The sequence below is a fragment of the Canis lupus genome, chromosome 3 (genome assembly GCF_003254725.2).
Source record: "Canis lupus dingo isolate Sandy chromosome 3, ASM325472v2, whole genome shotgun sequence".
NCBI lineage: Eukaryota > Metazoa > Chordata > Mammalia > Carnivora > Canidae > Canis > Canis lupus.
In genome coordinates this window covers 31,162,222-31,186,213 of record NC_064245.1, presented here as the reverse complement: position 1 = coordinate 31,186,213, position 23,992 = coordinate 31,162,222, and the positions used below count along the sequence as shown (strand labels likewise).

At 44.5% G+C, this 23,992-nt stretch overlaps 1 protein-coding gene across 1 annotated transcript; it reads left to right on the top strand.

Moving 5' to 3' along the window:
• The first annotated feature begins 761 nt into the window (after positions 1–761).
• On the top strand, positions 762–1,589 carry LOC112643560 (olfactory receptor 6C2-like). The gene has a single exon (XM_025421650.1). The coding sequence runs from the start codon at positions 762–764 to the stop codon at positions 1,587–1,589; it is 828 nt and encodes a 275-aa protein (XP_025277435.1).
• The last annotated feature ends 22,403 nt before the right edge of the window (positions 1,590–23,992 follow it).

Sequence of the window (23,992 nt, the reverse complement as noted above, 5' to 3'; positions counted from 1 at the left end):
GTGGAATTCAGGAGAGGAAACAAAAGAGAGACTGATCAAACTGATACAGGAGAAGGACAAAGACTCGAATATTTCAGTCTATTATAAAAAGAGAGCAAAGAAGAAATTCTGGAGAAGTATGAGACTCAAGAAATTTCATGGTAACTCTGTAATACTGTTCCCAGTTCACCCACACAGTAGAGACTTTTCCAGGATTTGGGGGGGAGGGGGTTAAGTAATTATTTAAAGGAAGGAGTGTTGCAAAGCATGGAAATAATACAACTAAGACACTGGTGGTATTATACTATTATAGCCTATGAGAATGACTTGCTGATATGCTGTCCTGACAGGTGGGAAATAAAAATTGTATACATATTTTTCTATTTATTAACATTTATGAATTTCCTACTCTACACTGAGGACTAAAGATACCAAGATGGCTGGCCTCTAATCTCAGGAGACTGTGAAATCCTTGTGGTATTTTCTGTATACTTTTAAATTGGTCCTATAACTGGAGTGGAAATTAAATTTCAGAGGGATGTTTTCTATAAACCATATTCTGAAGACCAAGGTAAAGCAGAGTCCAGGGAAATGAAGCATGATGCAATCACTTCTACACCAGATTACTGACAATCAAATAAAAGTTCTAAAATACACTTCTACTAGCTTGCTGGACTACTTTTCTCTAAATAGCTTATTGATATATTACTTTTATATTCTATTCCTCAGATTCAAGGTTTGTAACTTAATAATACAGACTCATTATATATCTGAAGTCAGTAATGAAAAATCATTCTGCAATAACATTCATCCTGCTAGGATTAACAGATGATCCACGACTACAGGTTTTTCTTTCATTATTTCTGTTTTTAACCTACATTTTCACTGTTGCTGGAAATCTAATCATTATCCTCCTCACTCTTGTAGACTCTCACCTCAAAACATCCATGTACTTTTTCCTTCGGAATTTTTCCATCTTAGAAATAATATTTACAACTGTCTGTGTTCCTCGATTCTTATACAGCCTGACAACTGGGGACAAAAGTGTTACCTATAATGCTTGTGTCATCCAATTATTTTTTGTTATCCTCATTGGAGCAACAGAATTTTTTCTTCTAACCGCCATGTGCTATGACTGCTATGTTGCCATCTGCAAGCCCTTGCACTACACTATCATCATGAATGAAAGAGGATGCACAATTCTTGTCCTTTGCTGTTGGCTGATTGGGTTAATTGTCATACTCCCACCACTTATCCTGGGAGTTCAGCTAGATTTCTGTAACTCCAATCTCATTGACCATTTTGGTTGTGATGCATCTCCTCTCCTGAATATTGTATGCTCAGACGCTCAATTTGTAGAGCAACTTGTTTTAATCATGGCTGTGTTGACCCTCATAGTCACATTAGTCTGTGTATTTGTGTCATACACATATATTGTCAAGACCATTTTAAGACTCCCTTCAGCTCAGCAAAGGAAGAAGGCTTTCTTCACTTGTTCTTCCCATATGATTGTAATTTCCATCACCTATGGAAGTTGCATCTTCATCTTCATTGCTCAATACCTCAATCATCCCTTTGATGAACCCTTTCATTTATACACTACGGAATAAGCAAGTCAAACAAGCCTTTAAGGACTCAATTAAAAAGATGGCATTTCTTTCAAAGGATTAGAAAACTAAAAATATTTTTATATTAAAAACATCCATTGTTACTTCTCATTTTACCATGATTACATAACTCTTATGATCTATTCCCATAGATGTTCCATAGGTTTTAGTTGATATAAATTAGCTGTCATGAAATTCTTTTAGTGTGCATGTTACTTCCTTCTATATCATAATGTGTATCCAACACCCTGGAGTCTGTTTGAACTTGAGCCTGTTATTAGGTATCAAGCAATGAGAGAAGGTGGGGTGAGTCTTGACCAAGTTCACCATTAACCTGCAAGAAAATTACTTCAAAACTTATATATTTTTCAAGCAAGAGGAGATCAAACTCTTAAGACGGATAATAAATGTCTGCTTTTCTGAGGCTTTCAGTAAAATCTACTCACATGTGTCCTCAAGTAACCCCTGGAGATTATGAATTCAATTTGCAACCACATGATTAGACTTGAGTTGGTTTCCAAAAGTTTCAATCCTGTAGTTATAGGAGATATATGATTTATTTTAAGGAAGTCAGAGTTTTCTAACCTTTTTCCATACCTTGAGATGGAAATTTAAAATTGTGAGACAATCACTTCTCTTTCTCCAAGTTCTCCAGATACTTCAAAATAACCAAAGTTATAGCTCTCATATCCCACTAAAATATTCAATGATAGTAGCTACTTGATAAAAGCAAGCCATAATGGCAGTACACACTCAAGAGATGACAAAACCCATCTACTAATATGAGGACAGCAAAGTATTATGGATATTTCTACAAATTAGCATTTAATGGGTGTTTGACTTGTCTAAGCTAGACTGCAAGATCTTGGATAGCATTTCATCTCCTACCTTCCCTGCTATTCCTGCCATCAATATCTACCCCAAATAATTAATAATAATAATAGTAATAATAATAATAATAATAAACATCTATTAGGTAGCAAACAGTACTACTCATTTTGTAAGGTGAGGGACAAAACATACAATGTCCCCAAATAAAAAGAGTTATAAGAGAAAATAAAATTTAACCATAACTATGGAAAATAAATGTTTACACGAATATTTAGAATAAGCAAAGAAGCAAGTTATGATTATTAATCATTCTAGATTTTCAAAAATCTAGAACTTTACAGAGTGTTTTATATTAAGGAAAAGAGCACAAAAATATAATAAGCTCAAGATAAAATGGAGTAACTGGGGGCATATATTCTCTTCCAATTCAAACCACTATAAATTTAAGCCAACATTTTCCAGAAAACTGACATCAGGCAAAAAAGGGAAGTGATACCTGAGAGGTGATTACTTCAGCTTACTTTCTGAAGATAGTGATGGGCAGACCCATGCAAAGTCAATCAGTCTGGCAGAGTTAAGAAGATGTAGGTGGTACTCCAGAAAGTACCAAGAGATACCACTCTAAAGTTCATGAGAAAGAATACCAAGAGGTGGAATAGGCATACAAAAAGATATCTGGTGATCTACAGATGGCTCCATCATGAGCATTCAGCTGAATACTGGTCAGGAGATCCGGGATCAAGTCCCACGTCAGGCTCCCTGCACGGAGCCTGCTTCTCTCTCTCTCTCTCTCTCTCTCTCTCTCTCTGTAATGAATAAATAAATAAAATCTTTAAAAAAAGAAAAAGAAAATGTCATAATTTACTGGGTATTATTCAGAAAGATTTGCCTCAGTTTGGGGAAGGAAATGACTAGGCTAAATGCTACTCTAGTCCAATCGAACACATATGAACAAGGACAAAACTGAAAGGACATCTGAAAGGACAAAACTTTTGTCCATCTGAAAGGACAAAACTGTTTCCAAGCAATTCAAATGATACCAGAATAAAGCTAAAGAATCTTCATAGGGATAAAAATACATACAGCATTCAAGAAGGCAAATTCATAAAGCCTGACACAATTAAAATTCACCAGGCATGCAAATAAGCAGGAAAATGCAACTTATCATGAGACCAAGCTATACAAATAGAACTCAAATGTAAAAGATAATATAATTAAAATAAAATGGTTAAAACGGTAATGACTATACTTTGTATATTGATGAAGAGTGAAGAAAGATTGAACATATTAAGTAAAAAGAGAAAAATATTAAAAAGATCCAAATCAAACTTATAGAGATGAAAACTATACTTTATAAGAAAAATATAGATAGAATGGTTGTATCAATTAGAAAAATAAATAAATAAATAAACAAATAAATAAATAAATAAATAAATCTTAAAAAAAGAACTCCATGAAATAGAGACCAGAACTGTGGAACAGATTAACAAAACCAGGAGTTGGTTCCTTGAAAGAATTAATAAGATAGATAAACCATTAGTCAGCCTTATTAAAAAGAAGAGAGAAAAGACTCAAATTAATAAAATCATGAATGAGAAAGGAGAGAGCACCACCAATACCAAGGAAATACAAATGATATTAAAACTGATTATGAGCAGCTTTATGCCAATAAGTTAGGCAATCTAAAAGAAATGGACCCATTTCTGGAAAACCACAAACTACCAAAACTGGAACAGGAAGAAATAGAAAACCTGAACAGGCCGATAAGTGGGGAGGAAATTGAAGCAGTCATCAAAAACCTCCCAAGACACAAAAGTCCAAGGCCAGATGGCTTCCCAGGGGAGTTCTATCAAACATTTAAACATGATACCATACCTATTCTACTAAAGCTTTTCAGAAAGATAGAAAGAGATGGAATACTTCCAAACTCGTTCTATGAGGCCAACATCACCTTAATTCCAAAACCAGACAAAGACCCCACCAAAAAGAATTATAGACCAATATCCATGATGAACACACATACAAAAATTCTCAATAAGATACTAGCCAAAAGGATCCAACAATACATTAAGAAGATTATTCACCATGACCAAGTGGGATTTATCCCCGGGATGCAAGGCTGGTTCAACACTCATAAAGCAATCAATGTGACTAATCATAGCAAGAGAAAAAACAAGAACCATAGGATCCTCTCAATAGATGCAGAGAAAACATTTGACAAAATACATCATCCATTCCTGATCAAAACTCTTCAGAGTGTAGGGATAGAGGGAACATTCCTCAGCATCTTAAAAGCCATCTACGAAAAGCCCACAGAAAATATCATTCTCAATGGGGAAACACTGGGAGCCTTTCCCCTAAGATCAGGAACAAGACAGGGATGTCCACCCTCACTACGGCTATTCAAGATAATACTAGAAGTCCTAGCCTCAGCAATCATACAAAAAAAAAGGCATTTAAATTGGCAAAGATGTCAAAGTCTACCTCTACGCAGATGATATGACACTGTAAATAGAAAACCCAAAGGACTCCACCCCAAGATTGCTAGAACTCATACACCAATTCAGCTGTGTGGCAGGATACAAAATCAATGCCCAGAAGTCAGTGGCATTTCTATACACTAACAATGAGACTGAAGAAAGAGAAATTAAGGAGTCAATCCCATTTACGATTGCACCCAAAGCATAAGATACCTAGGAGTAAACCTAACCAAAGAGGTAAAGGATCTCTATGCTAAAAACTACAGAACACTTCTGAAAGAAATTGAGGAAGACACAAAGAGATGGAAAAATATTCCATGCTTATGGATTGGAAGAATTAATACTGTGAAAATGTCACTGTTACCCAGGGCAATTTACACATTTAATGCAATCCCTATCAAAATACCATGGACTTTCTTCAGAGCATTGGAACAAATAATCTTAAGATTTGTGGGGAATCAGGGATCCCTGGGAGGCGCAGCAGTTTGGCGCCTGCCTTTGGCCCAGGGCACGATCCTGGAGACCCGGATCAAGTCCCACATCGGGCTCCCGGTGCATAGAGCCTGATTCTCCCTGCCTGTGTCTCTGCCTCTCTCTCTCTCTCTCTCTCTCTCTCTCTGTGTGTGTGTGTGTGTGACTATCATAAATAAATAAAAAAAATTTAAAAAAAAGATTTGTGTGGAATCAGAAAAGACCCTGAATGGCCAGGGGAAGAGTAGCAAAGAAAACCACAGCTGGGGGCATCGCAATGCCAGATTTCAGGTTGTACTACAAAGATGTGGTCATCAAGACACTGTGGTGCTGACACAAAAACAGACACAGAGATCAATGGAACAGAAAAGAGAATCCAGAAGTGGACCCTCAACTTTATGGTCAACTAATATTCGACAAAGGAGGAAAGACTATCCACTGGAAGAAAGTCTCTTCAATAAATGGTGCTGGGAAAATTGGACAGCCACATGCAGAAGAATGCAATTGGACCATTCTCTTACACCATACACAAAGACAAACTCAAAATGGATGAAAGATCTAAATGTGAGACAAGATTCCATCAAAATCCTAGAGGAGAACACAGGCAACACCCTTTTTGAACTAAGCCACAATAACTTCTTGCAAGATACATCCATGAAGGCAAGAGAAACAAAAGCAAAAATGAACTATTGGGACTTCATCAAGATAAGAAGCTTCTGCACAGCAAAAGAAACTGTCAACAAAACTAAAATACAACCTACAGAATGGGAGAAGATATTTGCAAATGACATACCAGATAAAGGGCTAGTTTCCAAGATCTATAAAGAACTTATTAAACTCAACACCAAAGAAACAAACAATCCAATCATGAAATGGGCAAAAGACATGAACAGAAATTTCACAGAGGAAGATATAGACATGGCCAATAAGCACATGAGAAAATATTCTGCATCACTGGCCATCAGGGAAATGCAAATCAAAACCACAATGAGATACCACCTCACACCAGTGAGAATGGGGAAAATTAACAAGGAAGGAAACCACAAATGTTGGAGAGGATGTGGAGAAAGAGGAACCCTCTTGCACTGTTGGTGGGAATGTGAACTGGTGCAGCCACTCTGGAAAACTGTGTGGAGGTTCTTCAAAGAGTTAGAAATAGATCTGCTCTACGACCCAGCCATTGCACTGCTGGGGATTTACCCCAAAGATACATATGCAATGAAACGCCGGGACACCTGCACCCAATGTTTATAGCAGCAATGTCCACAATAGCCTAAATGTGTGAGGAGCCTTGGTGTCCATGGAAAGACGAATGGATAAAGAAGATGTGGTTTATGTATACAATGGAATATTACTCAGCCTTTGGAAACGACAATTACCCACCATTTGTTCGACGTGAATGGAACTGGAGGGTACTATGCTGAGTGAAATAAGTCAATCGGAGAAGAACAAACATTATATGGTCTCATTCATTTGGGGAATATAAAGAATAGTGAAAGGGAAAAAAAGGGGAAAGGAGAAAAAATAAGTGGAAAATATCAGAAAGGGAGACAGAACATGAAAGACTCTTAACTCTGGGAAATGAATAGGGGTGGTGGAAGGGGAGGTGGGCGGGAGATTGGGGTGACTGTGTGGCGGACACTGAGGTGGGCACTTGACGGGATGAGCACTGGGTGTTATTGTGTATTTTGACAAATTGAACACCAATAAAAAATAAATTTATTAGAAATAAATAAATAAATAAAATAAAAATAGTGAAAGGGAATTAAGGGGAATGGAGAGAAATTATTGGGAAACATCAGCGAGGGTGACAGAACATGAAAGACTCCTAACTCTGGGAAACGAACAAGGGGTGGTGGAAAGGGAGGTCAGCGTGGGGTTGGGGTGACTGGGTGACAGGCACTGAGGGGGGCACTTGATGGGATGAGCACTGGGTGTTATGCTCTATGTTGGCAAATTGAACTCCAATAAAAGACATTTTTTTTAAAGGCAATGGGTGTTAGGAGTTTGTTAGGTGGCTTCCAAGAATATTTTATGTATACAATGGAATATTATTCAGCCATTAGAAATGACAAATACCCACCATTTGCTTCAACGTGGATGGAACTGGAGGGTATTATGCTGAGTGAAATGAGTCAATCGGAGAAAAACAAAAATTATATGTTCTCATTCATTTGGGGAATATAAATAATAGTGAAAGGGAATAGAAGGGAAGGGAGAAGAAATGGGTTGGAAATATCAGAAAGGGAGGCAGAACATAAATTCCCAAAACTGTGGGAAACGAACTAGGGGTGGTGGAAGGGGAGGAGAGTGGGGGGGTGGGGGTGAATGGGTGATGGGCACTGAGGGGGGCACTTGATGGGATGAGCACTGGGTGTTATTCTCTATGTTGGCAAATTGAACACCAATAAAAAATAAGTTTATTATTAAAAAAGAATATTTATGCAAATACAAAATTATAATATGTTTATACATGCATAAGCATTTATATCTTTGCCCTTAGATTTGTATAATCTTGTGTAAGTGTAAGTTTACGCATTTTTAACTATATAGAGAATAGTTCACATTTGTGCAAAGTTTCCCTATTGTGTAAATATGTTATAACTTTATATATGCATATTTCTAATTGTGAAAAAGAGTACCAAAAATGATAACAACTTGGGTAAATATTGAAGTATTTTCTTATTCAGGTAACCAAAATTATAATTGAGAGTTTAAAGTCCAAATAAAATATTTTGTGGCGTGTTTGATCATTTTAACATTTTTTAACATTTTTTTAACATTTACTTTTCTATTGTGGCAAAATAGACAAAAGGTAAAATTTGCCATTTTTACTATTTTTAAGTATCCAGTTCATTGGCATTAGGAACATGCACGTCACCACCATCACCAACATCTACCTCCAGAGCTTCCGAAAAAAAATTTTTTTTCAGTATAGTTTGACACACAATAGTACTTTAGTTTTAGGTGTACAACATAGTAATTTGACAAGTTTATACATTATACTATACTCATCACAAGTACACCTACCATCTGTCACCATATAACACTTTTACAATATCATTGACTATATTCTTTATGCTGTACCTTTCATTCTCATGACATTCATTCTGTTAATGAAAGCCTGTATCTCCCACTCCCCTTCACCATCTGCCCATCATCTGGCAACCATCAGTCTGTTCTCTGTATTTATAGGTCTGACTCTGCTCTTTTTGTTTATTCATTTGCTTGTTTTAGATTCCACTTATGAGTGAAATCATATGGCATTTGTTTTTCGCGGTCTGACTTTTCACTTAGCATAATACCCTCTAGTTCCATCCATGTTGTCTCAAATGGCACAATGTCATCCAAGGATACATCTCATACAAGGATGTCCACTCTGACCACTTTTATTCAATGTAGTACTGGAAATCCTATCCACAACAAGCAGACAAGAAAAAGATATAAGAGGCATCCACATTGGTGAAGAAGCTAAACTGTCACTCATCATAAACAACATGATACACACAAAAAAATCCTAAAGCCTCCACCAAAAAACTACTATGAGTAATAAATGATTCCAGTAAGGTGGCAAGACACAAAATTAATACCCAGAGAGAGGTAGTGTTTCTATGCACTAATAATGAAGTAGCAGAAAGAGAATTAAGAAAACTTCATTTACAGTTGCACCAAAATAATAAAATACCTCAGAATAAACTTAACTAAAGAAGTTTATCCTGAAACTCTAAAACATTGATGAAAGACATTGAAGATGGCACAAACAAATGGAAAAAAAATATTCCATTCTCATGGACTGGGAGAATTAATATTGTTTAAATGTCATATTACCCAAAGCAATGTACAGATTCAATGCAATCCCTATCAAAATACCAACAGAATTTTTTAATAGTACAAACAAAATTAAAATTTGTATGGAACCACAAAAGACCTCAAATAGTCAAAGCAATCTTATAAAGAAAAACAAAGTTAGCTATGCTACAAAGCTGTAGCAATCAAAACAATATGATACTGGCACAAAAATAGACACACAGATCAATAGAACAGAATAAAGAGCTCTGAAATAAACCCACAATATAAGTCAATTAATTTATGACAAAGGAAGCAAGAATATCCAATGGGGGAAAAGGCAGTCTCTTCAAGAAATGGTGTTGAGAGAACTGGATCAGCTACATGTAAAAGAATGAAACTGGACCACTTGCTAACACTATGACAAAAATAAATTCAAAATGGATCAAAGACCTAAATGTGAGACCTGAAGCCAAAAAAAGTCCTAAATAAAAGTGCATAGAATAATGTTTTTGACATCAGCCAAAGCAATATTTTTCTCCAGAAGTTTTTCATCTTCCCAAACTTAAATTCTGTACCCATTAGACAATAACACCCATTAACTCCTGGGTCCCATCTCTTCTGAAGGGAATTGTGCTCCTGGTCCAGTTCATCTCTGACCTCAGTGTCACAGCCATCCAACATCTTCTCTGTCTCCTTCAAGAGCCTGCCACCGGGCACCACCAAAGATGGGTAGGTCCAGGGCCTTGGGGAGGATGCTCAGTAGGGCATCCCACTCCTCAACCCAAACCCCAAGTCCAGACATTTACAAAGACACCAAAGGCTTCATCTGAAGCCAGGCAACTCTGGAGGGCCCCATTGCACCCAGTGTCCCCTGCCAATGGATAGGCACCTTGCAGACCAACTTCTGTACCAGCAACCTGGTGGTGACTGCAACAGTGAAGTCCATGGTTTGGGGCTCAGGGGAAGCCCTCAAGGTCTCTGTCAGTCTTATTGGTGCTTACAAAACCAGAAGCCTGGACTTGCCCTATCCACTCACGGACACCCCCCTGAAGTTTTACATTCCCTACCAGCAATGCCTCCCCATGAGAAAGGAACCAGATGGGCAGCCCTGGTGGTTGAGCAGTTTAGCACCAACTTCTGCCCAGGGCATGGTCCTAGAGACCTAGGATCGAGCCCCACGTCGGGCTTCCTGCATGGAGCCTGCTTTTCCCTCTGCCTGTGTCTCTGCCTCTCTCTCTCTCTCTCTCTCTCTCATAAATAAATAAAATCTTAAAAAAAAAGAAAAGAGAGGAACCAGCTATCTGATGACGCGCCACGTGGAAGAGAACAGAGGTTCTATCCTTCCGCCAGAGGGCTTTGTGGTTCTCTACTGGTCCAACGAAAACCAGAGCTTCATCACCTGCAGCAAGAGGACGTGCCCCTCCTAGCCTATTGGGACTGCTGGGTCCCAGGCCTAAAACCAAGGCCAGCCTCCCAAGCCCAAGCCCTAGGGACTCCTTTCTTATCTAAATAAATGTTTCTTGACTGGAGAAAAAAAGAAAAAAGAAGATGTAACATGGGAGGGAAAAAGAAGTAACTCTTTACTGCCTAAAGAAAAGTAACCTAAAAAAAGGCAAACCAGGAAATAAATCCTTAACTACACAGAGCAAACTGTTACTGGAATGGAGGTGGGCATGCAAATTGGTTAAATTGTTGATAGGTGTAAAGGAAGGCTCTTACACCTGCACCCCAATGTTTATAGCAGCAAAGTACACAATAGCCAAACTGTGGAAGGAGCCTTGGTGTCCATTGACAGATGAGTGGATAAAGAAGATGTAGTCTATATAGACAATGGGATATTACTCAGCCAGTAGAAAGGACGAATACCCACCATTTGCTTCGATGTGGATGGAACTGGAGGGTATTATGCTGAGTGAAGTAAGTCACTTGGAGAAGGACAAACAATACATGGTTTCACTTATATGGGGAATATAAGAAATAGTGAAAAGGGTCATAGGGAAAAGGAGAGAAATGAGTGAAAATATCAGTGAGGGTGACAAAACATGAGAGACACCTAATTTTGGGAAATAAACAATGGGTAGTGGAAAGGGAGGTGGGAAGGGGGTTGGGGTGACTGGGTGATGGGCACTGCGGGGGGCACTTGGCCGGATGAGCACTGGGTGTTATTAGTAGAAAGGATCCCAGTGCTTCCCCTTTGAGAATTATAGTTGCTGTGGGCTTTTCGTAGATGGCTTTTAAGATGTTGAGGAATGTTCCCTCTATCCCTATGCTATGAAGGGTTTTGATCAGGAATGGATGCTGTATTTTGTCAAATGCTTTCTCTGCATCTAATGAGAGAATCATATGGTTCTTGGGTTTTCTCTTGCGATATGATGAATCACATTGTTTGTTTACAAGTGTTGAACCAGCCTGGGGTCCCGGGAATAAATCCTACTTGGTCATGGTGAATAATTTTCTTAATGTACTCTTGTATCCTATTGGCTAGTATCTTGTTGATAATTTTTGCATCCCTGTTCATCAGGGATACTGGTCTATAATTGTCCTTTTTGGTGGGGTCTTTGTCTGGTTTTGGAATTAAGGTGATGCTGGCCTCATAGAATGAATTTGGAAGTACTCCATCTCTCTCTATCTTTCCAAACAGTTTTAGTAGCATAGGTATGGTTTCTTCTTTAAACGCTTGATAGAATTCCCCTGGGAACCCATCTGGCCCTGGACTTTTGTGTCTTGGGAGGTATTTGATGACTGCTTCAATTTCCTCCCTGGTTATTGGCCTGTTCAGGTTTTCTATTTCTTCCTGTTCCAGTTTTGGTAGTTTGTGGCTTTCCAGAAATACATCCATTTCTTCTAGATTGCCTAATTTATTGGCGTATAGCTGTTCATAATAGGTTTTTAAAATCATTTGTATTTCCATGGTGTTGGTAGTGATCTCTCCTTTCTCATTCATGATTTTATTAATTTGAGTCTTCTCTCTCTTCTTTTTAATAAGGCTGGCTAATGGTTTATCTATCTTATTAATTCTTTCAAAGAACCAACTCCTGGTTTTGTTGATCTGTTCCACAGTTTTTCTGGTCTCGATTTCCTTGAGTTCTGCTCGAATCTTTATTAACTCTCTTCTCCTGCTGGGCGAAGGATCTATCTGCTCTTTTTTCTCTAGCTGCTTTAGGTGTAAGGTTAGGTTTTGTATTTGAGTTCTTTCCAGTTTTTGAATGGATGCTTGTATTGCGATGTATTTCCCCCTCAGGACTGCTTTTGCTGCATCCCAAAGATGTAGAATGCTTGTATCTTCATTCTCATTAGTTTTCATGAATCTTTTAAATTCTTCCTTAATTTCCTGGTGGACCCTTTCATCTTTTAGCAGGATGGTCCTTAACCTCCACGTGTTTGAAGTCCTTCCAAACTTCTTGTTGTGATTTAGTTATAATTTCAAGGCATTTTGGTCTGAGAATTCACAGGGGACAATTCCAATCTTTTGGTACCATTTCAGACCCGATTTGTGACATAGTATGTGGTCTCTTATGGAGAAAGTTCCATGTGCACTTGAGAAGAATGTGTATTCAGTTGAGTTTGGATGTAAAGTTCTGTAGATATCTGTGAAATCCATCTGGTCCAGTGTATCATTTGAAGCTCTTGTTTCTTTGGAGATGTTGTGTTTAGAAGACCTATGGAGTGTAGAAAGTGCTAGATTGAAGTCACCAAGTATAAGTGTATTATTATCTAAGTATGTCTTAACTTTGTTTTTTTTTAATAATAAATTTATTTTTTATTGGTGTTCAATTTACCAACATACAGAATAACACCCAGTGCTCATCCCGTCAAGTACCACCCTCAGTTCCCGTCACCCATTCACCGACCCCGCCCGCCCTCCTCCCCTTCCACCGCTCCTAGTTTGTTTCTGAGAGTTAGGAGTCTTTATGTTCTGTCTCCCTTTCTGATATTTCCTACCCATTTCTTCTCCCTTCCCTTCTATTCCTTTTCACTATGATTTATATCCCTCAAATAAATGAGAACATATAATGTTTGTCCTCCTATTGACTTATTTCACTCAGCATAATACCCTCCAGTTCCATCCACGTTGAAGCAAATGGTGGGTATGTGTCATTTCTAATGGCTGAGTAATAGTCCATTGTATACAGGAACCACATCTTCTTTATCGATTCATCTTTCGATGGACACCGAGGCTCCTTCCACAGTTTGGCTATTGTGGACATTGCTGCTAGAAACATCGGGGTGCAGGTGTCCCAGCGTTTCATTGCATCTGTATCTTTGGGGTAAATCCCCAACAGTGCAATTCCTGGGTTGTAGGACGGATCGATTTTTAACTCTTTGATGAACCTCCAGACAGTTTTCCAGAGGGCTGCACCATTTCACATTCCCACCAACAGTGTAAGAAGGTTCCCTTTTCTCCACATCCTCTCCAGCATTTGTGGTTTCCTGCCTTCTTAATTTTCCCCATTCTCACTGGTGTGAGGTGGTATATCAGTGTGGTTTTGATTTGTATTTCCCTGATGGCAAGTGATGCAGAGTATTTTCTATGTGCATGTTGGCCATGTCTACGTCTTTTTTTGTGAGATTTCTGTTCATGTCTTTTGCCCATTTCATCATTGGATTGTTTGTTTCTAAGGTGTTGAGTTTATTTTTTTCTTATAATAAATTTATTTTTTATTGGTGTTCAATTTGCCAACATACAGAATAACACCCAGTGCTCATCCCATCAAGTGCCCCCCTCAGTGCCCATCACCCATTCACCCCCACCCCTCACCCTCCACTCTTCCACCACCCCTAGTTCATTTCCCAGATTTGGGAGTGTTAATGTTCTGTCTCCCTTTCTGATATTTCCCACACATTTCTTCTCCCTTCCCTTGTATTCCCTTTCACTATTATTTATATTCCCCAAATGAATGAGAACATATAATGTTTGTCCTTCTCCGATTGACTTACTTCAGTCAGCATAACACCCTCCAGTTCCATCCACGTTGAAGCAAATGGTGGCTATTTGTCATTTCTAACGGCTGAGCAATATTCGTTTGTATACATAAACCACAACTTCAAAAAAAAACACACATCTTCTTTATCCATTCATCTTTGGATGGACACCGAGGCTCCTTCCACAGTTTGGCTATTGTGGACATTGCTGCTAGAAACATCGGGGTGCAGGTGTCCCGGCTTTTCATTGCATCTGTATCTTTGGGGTAAATCCCCAACAGTGCAATTGCTGGGTCTTAGGGCAGGTCTATTTTTAACTCTTTGGGAACCTCCACACAGTTTTCCAGAGTGGCTGCACCAGTTCACATTCCCACCAACAGTGTAAGAGGGTTCCCTTTTCTCCGCATCCTCTCCAACATTTGTGGTTTCCTGCCTTGTTAATTTTCCCCATTCTCTGGTGTGAGGTGGTATCTCATTGTGGTTTTGATTTGTATTTCCTTGATGGCAAGTGATGCAGAGCATTTTCCATGTGCATGTTGGTCATGCCTATGTTTTCCTTTGTGAGATTTCTCTTCATGTCTTTTGCCCATTTCATGATTGGATTGTTTGTTTCTTTGGTGTTGAGTTTAAGAAGTTCTTTATAGATCTTGGAAACTAGCGCTTTATCTGATACGTCATTTGCAAATGTCTTCTCCCATTCTGAGGGTTGTCTTTTAGTTTTGTTGACTGTATCCTTTGCTGCGCAAAAGCTTCTTATCTTGATGACGTCCCAATAGTTCATTTTTGCTTTTGTTTCTTCTGCAGTCGTGGATGTATCTTGCAAGATGTACTGTGGCCGAGTTCAAAAAGGGTGTTGCCTGTGTTCTCCTCTAGTATTTTGATGGCATCTTGTCTCAAATTTAGATCTTTCATCCATTTTGAGTTTATCTTTGTGTATGGTGCAAGAGAGTGGTCTAGTTTCATTTTTCTGCATGTGGATGTCCAATTTTCAGAGCACCATTTATTGAAGAGACTGTCTTTTTTCCAGTGGATAGTCTTTCTCCTTTGTCGAATATTAGTTGACCATAACGTTGAGGGTCCACTTCTGGATTCTCTATTCTGTTCCATTGATCTATGTGTCTGTTTTTGTGCCAGTACCACACTGTCTTGATGACCACAGCTTTGTAGTACAACCTGAAATCTGGCATTGTGATGCCCCTAGCTATGATTTTCTTTTGCCATATTCAGGATGTGGGAGGTACAGGCCATTAGCTCAACTCTCAGAAGTGTATGCCTTGGAGGCAGATGTCTTCTAGCCACTCATTTATGGGAGTTAGAACCTAGCTACACTCTAATTGAACAAGTCCTTTGGCAATCGCTGTAATGAACTCAGATACACGTGAATACAGGCCTGACACTTCACTTGCTTTCCACACAATCTCTTCCAGCATGTAACATAAGGGTGTTAGGATCTATGTCTACAGGCAGTCAGGATGCGGGAGGGTCCTGCCCTGAGCTCGGCTCTCACAAGGAAGCGTGCATAGAAGCCAGCTTTCAACAAGCTGTGTTCTTATTGCAGTGAGAACGTAGCAGCGCTCTAAGTCAGGAGGTTCCATGAATACCACTCTAATGCACCTGGAGATACATCTTCAAAGCCTGCAGTTTCCACTTGCGTCGCAAGAGCTTCTGACAAACATCTCTAGTGAGGATGTTCGAAACTCAAACTGCAGGCAGTGTGGAACTGTGAGGGACTGAGTGTGAGCTCAACTCTCAGAAGCAAGTTCCCCTTGGACATTGCTTTCAACTAGCTTCTCAGGTATGGAAGTTAGTATGTAGCTCCAACTTAAGGGAGTAGGATTCGGGCAGTAGGATTCGGGCAGGAGGATTCGGGCAGGAGGATTCGGGCAGGTCCTGCTCTGAGCTCAGCTCTCACAAGCAAGCATGCCTAGAAACCAGCTTTCAACTAGCTTCCTTCTCCTTTGAGTGAGAACACAGCAGCATTGTAAGTGAGGAGGTTCCGTGAATACCGCTCTCCTGGACCCGGAGACACAAGCCTTCCAAGGCTGCAGCCTGCCTTTTGCCCCCCCACTAGCTTCTGACCAACATCCCTAGTGAGGATGTTCAAAAGTCCATCTGCAGGCAGTGTGGAACTGGGAGGGACCGCGTGAGAGCTCAACTCGCAGAAGGAAGTTCCCCTGGGAGACAGCTTCCAACTAGCTTCTCAGGTATGGAAGTTAGTATGTAGCTCCAATCTAAGGGAGGAATTCCTCGGAAGTCACTGGATTGAGCTTGGTGGCACAAGTCTTCTGGGTCTGCACCTTCCACTTGCCTCTCACACCATCACCTCGAACTCCAGAATCTGGTCTCAACCTGGGCCTTATTCCTACATGATGACCGTGGTGCCCACCTGGGCCTCATCAGGAAATGGTTACTCTGTCCTCACCTGGGCCTCACCGGGACCTGGTGACTCTGATTCCCACATGGACCTCATCTGGAGCTGGTGACTGTGGTATCCATCTAGCCTCACCTGTACCTGGTGACTCAAGTCCCCACCTGGGCCGCACCTGGACCTGTTGACTCCGGTCCTCAGCCTGGCCTCACGTGGATCTGGTGACTGTGGTCCCCACAGGGACCTCACCTGAGCCTTGTAACTGTGGTCCCCACCTGGGCCCTACCCACGCCTTGTGACTCTGGTCCCCATCTTGTCCTCCCCTGGACCCAGTGGATCTTGTCCCCACCTGGGCATCATCTCTACCTGGTGACTGTGGTTCCCACATGGAACTCACCTGGACCTGATGACTGTGGTGTCCTTCTAACCTAACCTATACTTGGTCACTCCAGTCCCCAATTGGGCCTCAGCTGGACCTGGTGCCTCTAGTACTTAGCTTGACCTCACCTGGATCAGGTGACTGTGTTCCCACCTGGGCCTCAACTGGTCTTATGACTTTTGTCCCCACCTGGCCTCACCCAGACCAGGTGACTCTGTTCCACCTGGGCCTCACCTGGACCTGGTGAATCTGGTCCCCTCCTGGGAATCACCTGGACCTAGTGACTCTGGTCCTCACATGCACCTCACCTGGACCTGGTGACTCTTGTACCCACCTGGGCATCATCGGGATATGGTTACTCTGTTTCCCAACTGAGACTCTGGAACATTTAACTTTGGTCCTCACCTGGGCCTCACCTGGACCTGGTGATTCTGGGACTCACCTGGAACCTGGTGAACCTCACCTGGACCTGGTGTCTCTGCTGTTCTTCTAGCCTCACCTGTACCTGGTGACTCCAGTCCCCCCCCCCCCCGGGTCTCACCTGGATTTGGTGACTCTGGTCCTCAGCTTGGCCTCACCCGGACCTGGTGACTGTGGTTCCCACCTGGGCCTCACCTGTACCTGGTGATCTGGTTCTCACATGGACCACACCTAGACCTGGTGACCATCCTGTCCTTCTAGCCTCACCTTTAACTAGTAACTCTGGTCTCCACCTGGGCCTCACCTGGCCTCACCCGGACCTGGTGTCTCTGGTCCTCAGCCTGGCCTCACCCGGATCTTGGAGACCGTAGTCAGCACCTGGACTTCAACTGGATCTGGTGACTCTGGTCCCCACCTTGGCCTCACCTGGACCTGGTGAATCTGGTCCCCACTTGGTCCTCAAGTGGACCTGGTGACTCTGGTCCCAAGGTGGGCATCATTGGGACATGGTTATTCTGTTCCCCACCTGGGACTCACCTCAACCTGGTAACTCTGGTCCTTACCTGGGCCTCACCTGGACCTGGTGATTCTGGTCTGCACCTGAGACTCACCTGGATCTGGTGACTGTGGTCCCCACCTGGGCCTCACTTGGACCTGGTGACTCTGATCCCCATCTGGGCCTCACCTGGCCCTGTTGACTCTGGTCCTCAACTGGGCATAATTGGGACCCGGTTACTGTGTTCCACAACTGTGCATCACCTGGACCAGATGACTCTGGTCCCCCTCTGGGTCTCACCCTGGTGACTGTGAACCCCACTTTGGTCTGATATGGACCTGCTGACTCTAGTTCCCACCTGTGCCTCACCTCGAACTGTTGACTCTGGTTCTTTCAAGGGCCTCACCTGTACCTGGTGATTCTGGTCCCCACCTGGGCCTCACCTGGACGTGGTGACTGTTGTCCCCACCTGGGACTCACCTGGACCTGGTTACTGTGTTCCACACCTGGGCCTCACGTAGACCTGGTGACCGTGGTCCCCACCCAGCCTCACACAGATCTGTTGCCTCTGGTCCCCACCTGGGCCTCATGCGTACCTGGTAACTCTGGTCCTCACCTGGGCCTCATCTGGACCTGGTGACTCTGGTCCCCACCTGGGCCTCACCTGGATTTGGTGACTCTGGTCCCCACCTGGACCTCTCCTGGACCTGGTGACTCTCTTTCCAACATGGACCTCACCTGGACCTGGTGACTCTTGTCCCCACTTTGACCTAACTCAGACCTGGTGAATCTCATCACCACCTAGGCCTCACCCAGACCTGATGACTCTTGTCCCCAGCTATGCCTCAACTCGACCTGATGAGTCTGGTCCTCACATGGGCCTCACATGGACCTGGGACTCACCTGGATATAGTGGCTCTGGTTCCCACATGGGGCTCACCTGATACTGGTGACTGTGGTCTCCTTCTATGCCTCACCAGGACCTGGTAATTCTGATCCCCATCTGGGCCTCGCATGGCCCTAGTGACTCTGGTCCTCACCTAGGCATCATTGGGACCTGGATACTCTATTCCACACCTGGGCCTCACTTTGACCGGGGACCTCTGGTCCCACTCTGGGCCTCACCCTTACCTGGTGACTCTGGTCACCACCTGGGTCTCACCTGGACTTGGTGAATCTTGTCACCACCTGGGCCTCACCTGGACCTCGTGACTGTGGTCCCCACCTGGGCCTTACCTGGATCTGGTGGCTCTGGTTCCCATATAGGGCTCTCCTGGACCTGGTGAATCTGGTCCTCACATGGGCATCATGGGACCTGGTTACTTAGTTCCACATCAGGGCCTCACCTCAGACCTAGTGACTCTGCTCCCCCTCTGGGCCTCACCCTGATGTGGTGACTCTGGTCCCCACCTGGTTGTCACCTGGACTGGGTGACTCTGGTCCCCCTCTGGACCTCAGCCAGAGCTGGGGACTCTGGTCCTCAACTGGGCCTCAACTGGACCTAATGAATCTACTCCCCACCTGGGCCTCAATCTGGACCTGGTGACTGTCGTCCCCACCTGGGTCTCACCTGGACCTGGTGACTCTCATTCCCATATGAACCACACCTGGACCTGGTGACTGTGGTGTCCTTCTAGCCTCACATTTACCTGGTGACTCCAGTCTCCACCAGGGCCTCACCTGGATCTGGTGACTCTGGTCTGCAGGTTGGCCTCACCTGGACCTGGTGAGTGTGGTTGCCACCTGGGCCTCCCTCACCCATACCTGGTGACTCAGGTCCCCACGTGGGCCTCACTTGGACCTGGTGAATCTGGTCACCACCTGGGCCTCACCCAGTCCTGGTGACTTTGGTCCCCACCTGGGCCTCACCTGGACCTGATTGCTGTGGACTCCTTCTTGGCCTCACCTGGAACTGGTGACTCTGATCTTATCTGGGCCTCACCCAGACCTGGTGACTCTGGTCCTCACCTGGGCATCATTGGGACCTGGTGACTCTGTTCCACACCTGAGCCTCACCTGGACATGATGACTCTGGAACCCCTCTGGGTCTCACCCTGACCTGGTGACTCTGGTCCCCATCTGGAAGTCACCTGGACCGGGTGTTTCTGGTACCCCCCTGGGCCTCAACCGGACCTGGTGACTCTGGTCCTCAACTGGGCCTCACCTGGACATGGTGAATATGCTCCCCACCTGGGCCTCATCTGGACCTGGTGACTCTGGTCCCCACCTGGGCACCATCGGGACATGGTTACTCTATTCCCCACTGGGACTCACCTGGACCTGGTAACTCTGGTCCTCACTTTGGCCTCTTCTGTACCTGGTGACTCTGGCCCCACCTGGGCCTCACCTCGAACTGGTGACTCTGATTCTCAGCATGGCCTCACCTGACTGGTGACTGTGGTTCCCACCGGGACCTCACTTGGACCTCATGTCTCTGGTCCCCACCTGGGCTTAACCTGGACCTGCTGTCTCTGGTACCCACCTGGGTAGCATCAGGACATGGTTACACTGTTCCCTAACTGGGACCCACCTGGACCTGTTAACTCTGGTCTTCACCTGGGTCACACCTGGACATGGTGACACTGGTTCCCACCTGGGTCTCACCTGGACCTGGCGAATCTGGTCCCCACCTCGGCCTCACCTGTAACTGGTGACTCTCGTTCCCACATGGACCTCACGTGGACCTGGTGACTATATGTTTCTAGCTTCTCATGTACCTGGTGACTCTGGTCCCCACCAGGGCCTCACCTGGACCTGGTGAGTGTGGTTGCCACCTGCACCTCAGCTGGACCTGGTGATTCTGGTCCCCACCACCAGAGCCTCACCCATACCTGGTGACTTAGGTCCCCACGTGGGCCTCACTTGGACCTGGTGAATCTGGTCCTTACCTGGTCCTCACCCGGACCTGGTGACTCTGGTCACCATCTGTGCCTCACCTGGCCCTGGTGACTCTGGTCCCCACCTGGACCTGGTGACTGTGGTCCCCACCTGGGCCTCACCTGGTCCTGATGACTCTGATACCCACCTGGACCTCACCTGAGTCTTACCGGGACCTGGTGACTCTGGTCCTCAGCTTGGCCTCACCTGGATCTGGTAACTGGTCCCCACCTGGGCCTCACCTGGACCTGGTGTCTCTGGTACATACCTAGGCATCATCAGGACAAGATTTCTCTGTTCCCCACCTGGGACACACCTGGATCTGTTAACTTTGGTCCTCACCTGGCCTCACCTGTACCTGGTGACTCTGGTTCCCACATGGACCTCACCTGGACCTTGTGTCTCTTGTTTCCTTCTAGCCTCATCTGTACCTGGTGACTCCAGTCCCCACCTGGGCCTCACCTGGAACTGGTGACTCTGGTCCTCTGCTTGGCCTCACCTGGGCCTGGTGACTGTGTTCCCCACCTGGGCCTCACCTGGACCTGGTGAATCTGTTTCCCATCTGGGCTCACCTGGACCTGGTGACTCTGGTCCCATTCTGGGCCTCATCTGGATCTGGTTTCTGTGGTCCCCACATGGGCCTCACCTGTATCTGGTGGCTCTAGTTGCCACATCGGGTTCACCTGGACATGGTGACTATGGTCCCCTTCTTGGCCTCACCTGAACCTGGTGACTCTGATCACCATCTGGGCCACACCTTGACTTGGTGGCTCAGGTCTTCACCTGGGTGTCATTGGGATCTGGTTAATCTGTTCCACACCTGGGCCTCACCTGGACCAGGGGATTCTGGTCCCCTTCTGGGCCTCTCCTTGACCTGGTGACTCTGGTCCCCTCCTGGGCCTCACCTGGACCAGGTGACTCCGGTTCGCACATGGACCTCACCTGGAGCTGGTACGTGTGGTGTCCTTCTGGCCTCACCTGGACCTGGTGACTCTGGTCCCCTCCTGGGCCTCACCTGGACCAGGTGACTCCGGTTCGCACATGGACCTCACCTGGAGCTGGTACGTGTGGTGTCCTTCTGGCCTCACCTGGACCTGGTGATTCTGGTCCCCATCTGGGCCTCACCTGTACCTGGTGACACTGGTCCTCAGCTTGGCCTCACCTGGACCTGCTGAGTGTGGTTGCCACCTGGGCCTCACCTGGACCTGGCGACTCTGGTCCCCACTGGGGCCTCACCTGGACCTGGTGAATCTGATCTTTACCTGTTCCTTATCCAGACCTGGTGACTCTGGTCACCACCTGGACCTCACCTGGTCTTGGTGAATCTGGTCCCCACCTGGGCTTCACCCAGACCTGGTGACTGTGGTCCCCACCTGGGCCTCAAATGGACCTGGTGGCTCTGGTTCCCACATGGGGTTCACCTGGACCTGGGTCCTGTGGTCTCCTTCTAGGCCTCACCTGGGCCTGGTGACTCTGATCCTCATCTGGGCCTCACCTGTACCTGGTGACTCTGGTCCCCTCTTGTGCCTCAGCTGGACCTGTTGACTCTGGTCCTCAGTTTTGCCTCACCTGGACCTGGAGACTGTGTCCCCACCTGGGCCTCACCCAGACCTTGTGACTTTGGTCCCCACCTGGGCCTTACCTGGAGTTGGTGAATCCGGTCCCCACCTGGGATACACCTGGACCTGGTGAATCTGGTTGCCACCTGGGCCTCAACCTGGACCTGGTCTTTTTGGTCCCCACCTGAGCCTCATCTGGTCCTGGTGGCTCTGGGTCCCACATGGGGCTCACCTGTACCTGGTGACTGTGGTCCTCACGTGGTCCTCACCCAGACCTGGTGACTGGTATGTGAGGAGTCTTCTCCAGATTCTTCCCTCCCTCCACCCCTCCCCACTGCACCGTCTCTCAAATAAATCTTCTGAAAATTAACATCAAGACATGTGAGTATCTTTATCCCCTCTTCAGAGGTGCCTTCATATGTGTAATGACCATTTTAATGCCTTTCATGGACCCACTGTGAGTCCCAACAGAAACCCCTTTTCTTTGATATTTATTGAAGTACAGTCAACACACAATGTTACAGTAGTTTCAGGGCTACGACTTAGTGATTTGACAATTCTGTGCATACTCAGATCTCCCCACAAGAAGTGTCATCACCATCTGTCCCCGTACAAAGTTGTCACAATAGTACTGACTCTATTGCCTAGGCTGTACTTTCAAAAAATATCTGTGATTATTTATTTGAGAACCAGATGCTTATAGCTCTTAATATTCTTCATCTATTTTGCCCATCTCCCACCTGTGTCCCCTCTGGCTATCAGTCGCCATGATCCATCACATTAACAAGGGAAAGGACATGGGGCAGCCCAGGTGGCTCAGCGGTTTAGCACCTGCCTTTGGCCCAGGGCATGATCCTGGATTCCTAGGATTGGGTCCCACGTCGGGTTCCCTACATGGAGCCTGCTTCTCCCTCTGTCTATGTCTCTGACTGTGTCTCTGCCTCTCTCTCTCTCTCTCTCTCTCACTCTTGCTCTCTCACTCTCTGTCTCTCATGGGTAAATAAATAAAATCTTAAAAACAAAAACAAGAGAAAGGACAAAGGCATACGATCCTCTCAAGAGTTGCAGAAAAAGCATTTGACAAAATACAACATCAAAAGCATAGTGGGGGAAATGAACTAGGGGTGGTGGAAGGGGAGGAGGGCGGGGGGGGTGGGGGTGAATGGGTGACGGGCACTAAGGGGGGCACTTGACGGGATGAGCACTGGGTGTTATTCTGTATGTTGGTAAATTGAACACCAATAAAAAATAAATTTATTAAAGAAAAAAATAAAATCTAGTTTGATATAAAAACAAAACAAACAAAAAAAAACAAAAGCATAGTGGGTTTATAAAAAAAAAATTTTTTTTGGCATAGTGGGTTTTGAGGAAATGTATATCAACAGAATAAAGGCCGTGTAAGATGGCCCGCAGCTGACATCATCCTCAAGGCTGAAAACTTGAAATCGTTTCCCGTAAGAGCAGGAACAAGCCAAGGAAGTCCCCTCTCAGCACTGGAAGTCCTACGTTGTCAACAGACAGGAAACAGAAAAGGTTCCACACCTGTAAGGAGGGCGTCAAACTGTCCCTATTTGCTGAAGACGTGGTATTAGAAACAGGAAACCCTAGAGACTCCACCAAAAACTGTTAGAACTAATGAGTGAATTCAGTAAAGTTGTGGGACACAAATGAACAGAGATCAGTATAGCCTTGCTGTGTCCCGACAATGAGCACTCAGAAAGGAAATTAAGGACATGACTCCCTTATCAGGAGCATCAAAAAGAACAAAATAATTAGACTGAACCAAGGGAGTGCAAGACTTGTACACTGAAAA

Bases quoted from the DNA above. Each gene is read 5' to 3' on its own strand.
- LOC112643560 (XM_025421650.1), top strand. From the start codon at position 762: ATGAAAAATCATTCTGCAATAACATTCATCCTGCTAGGATTAACAGAT.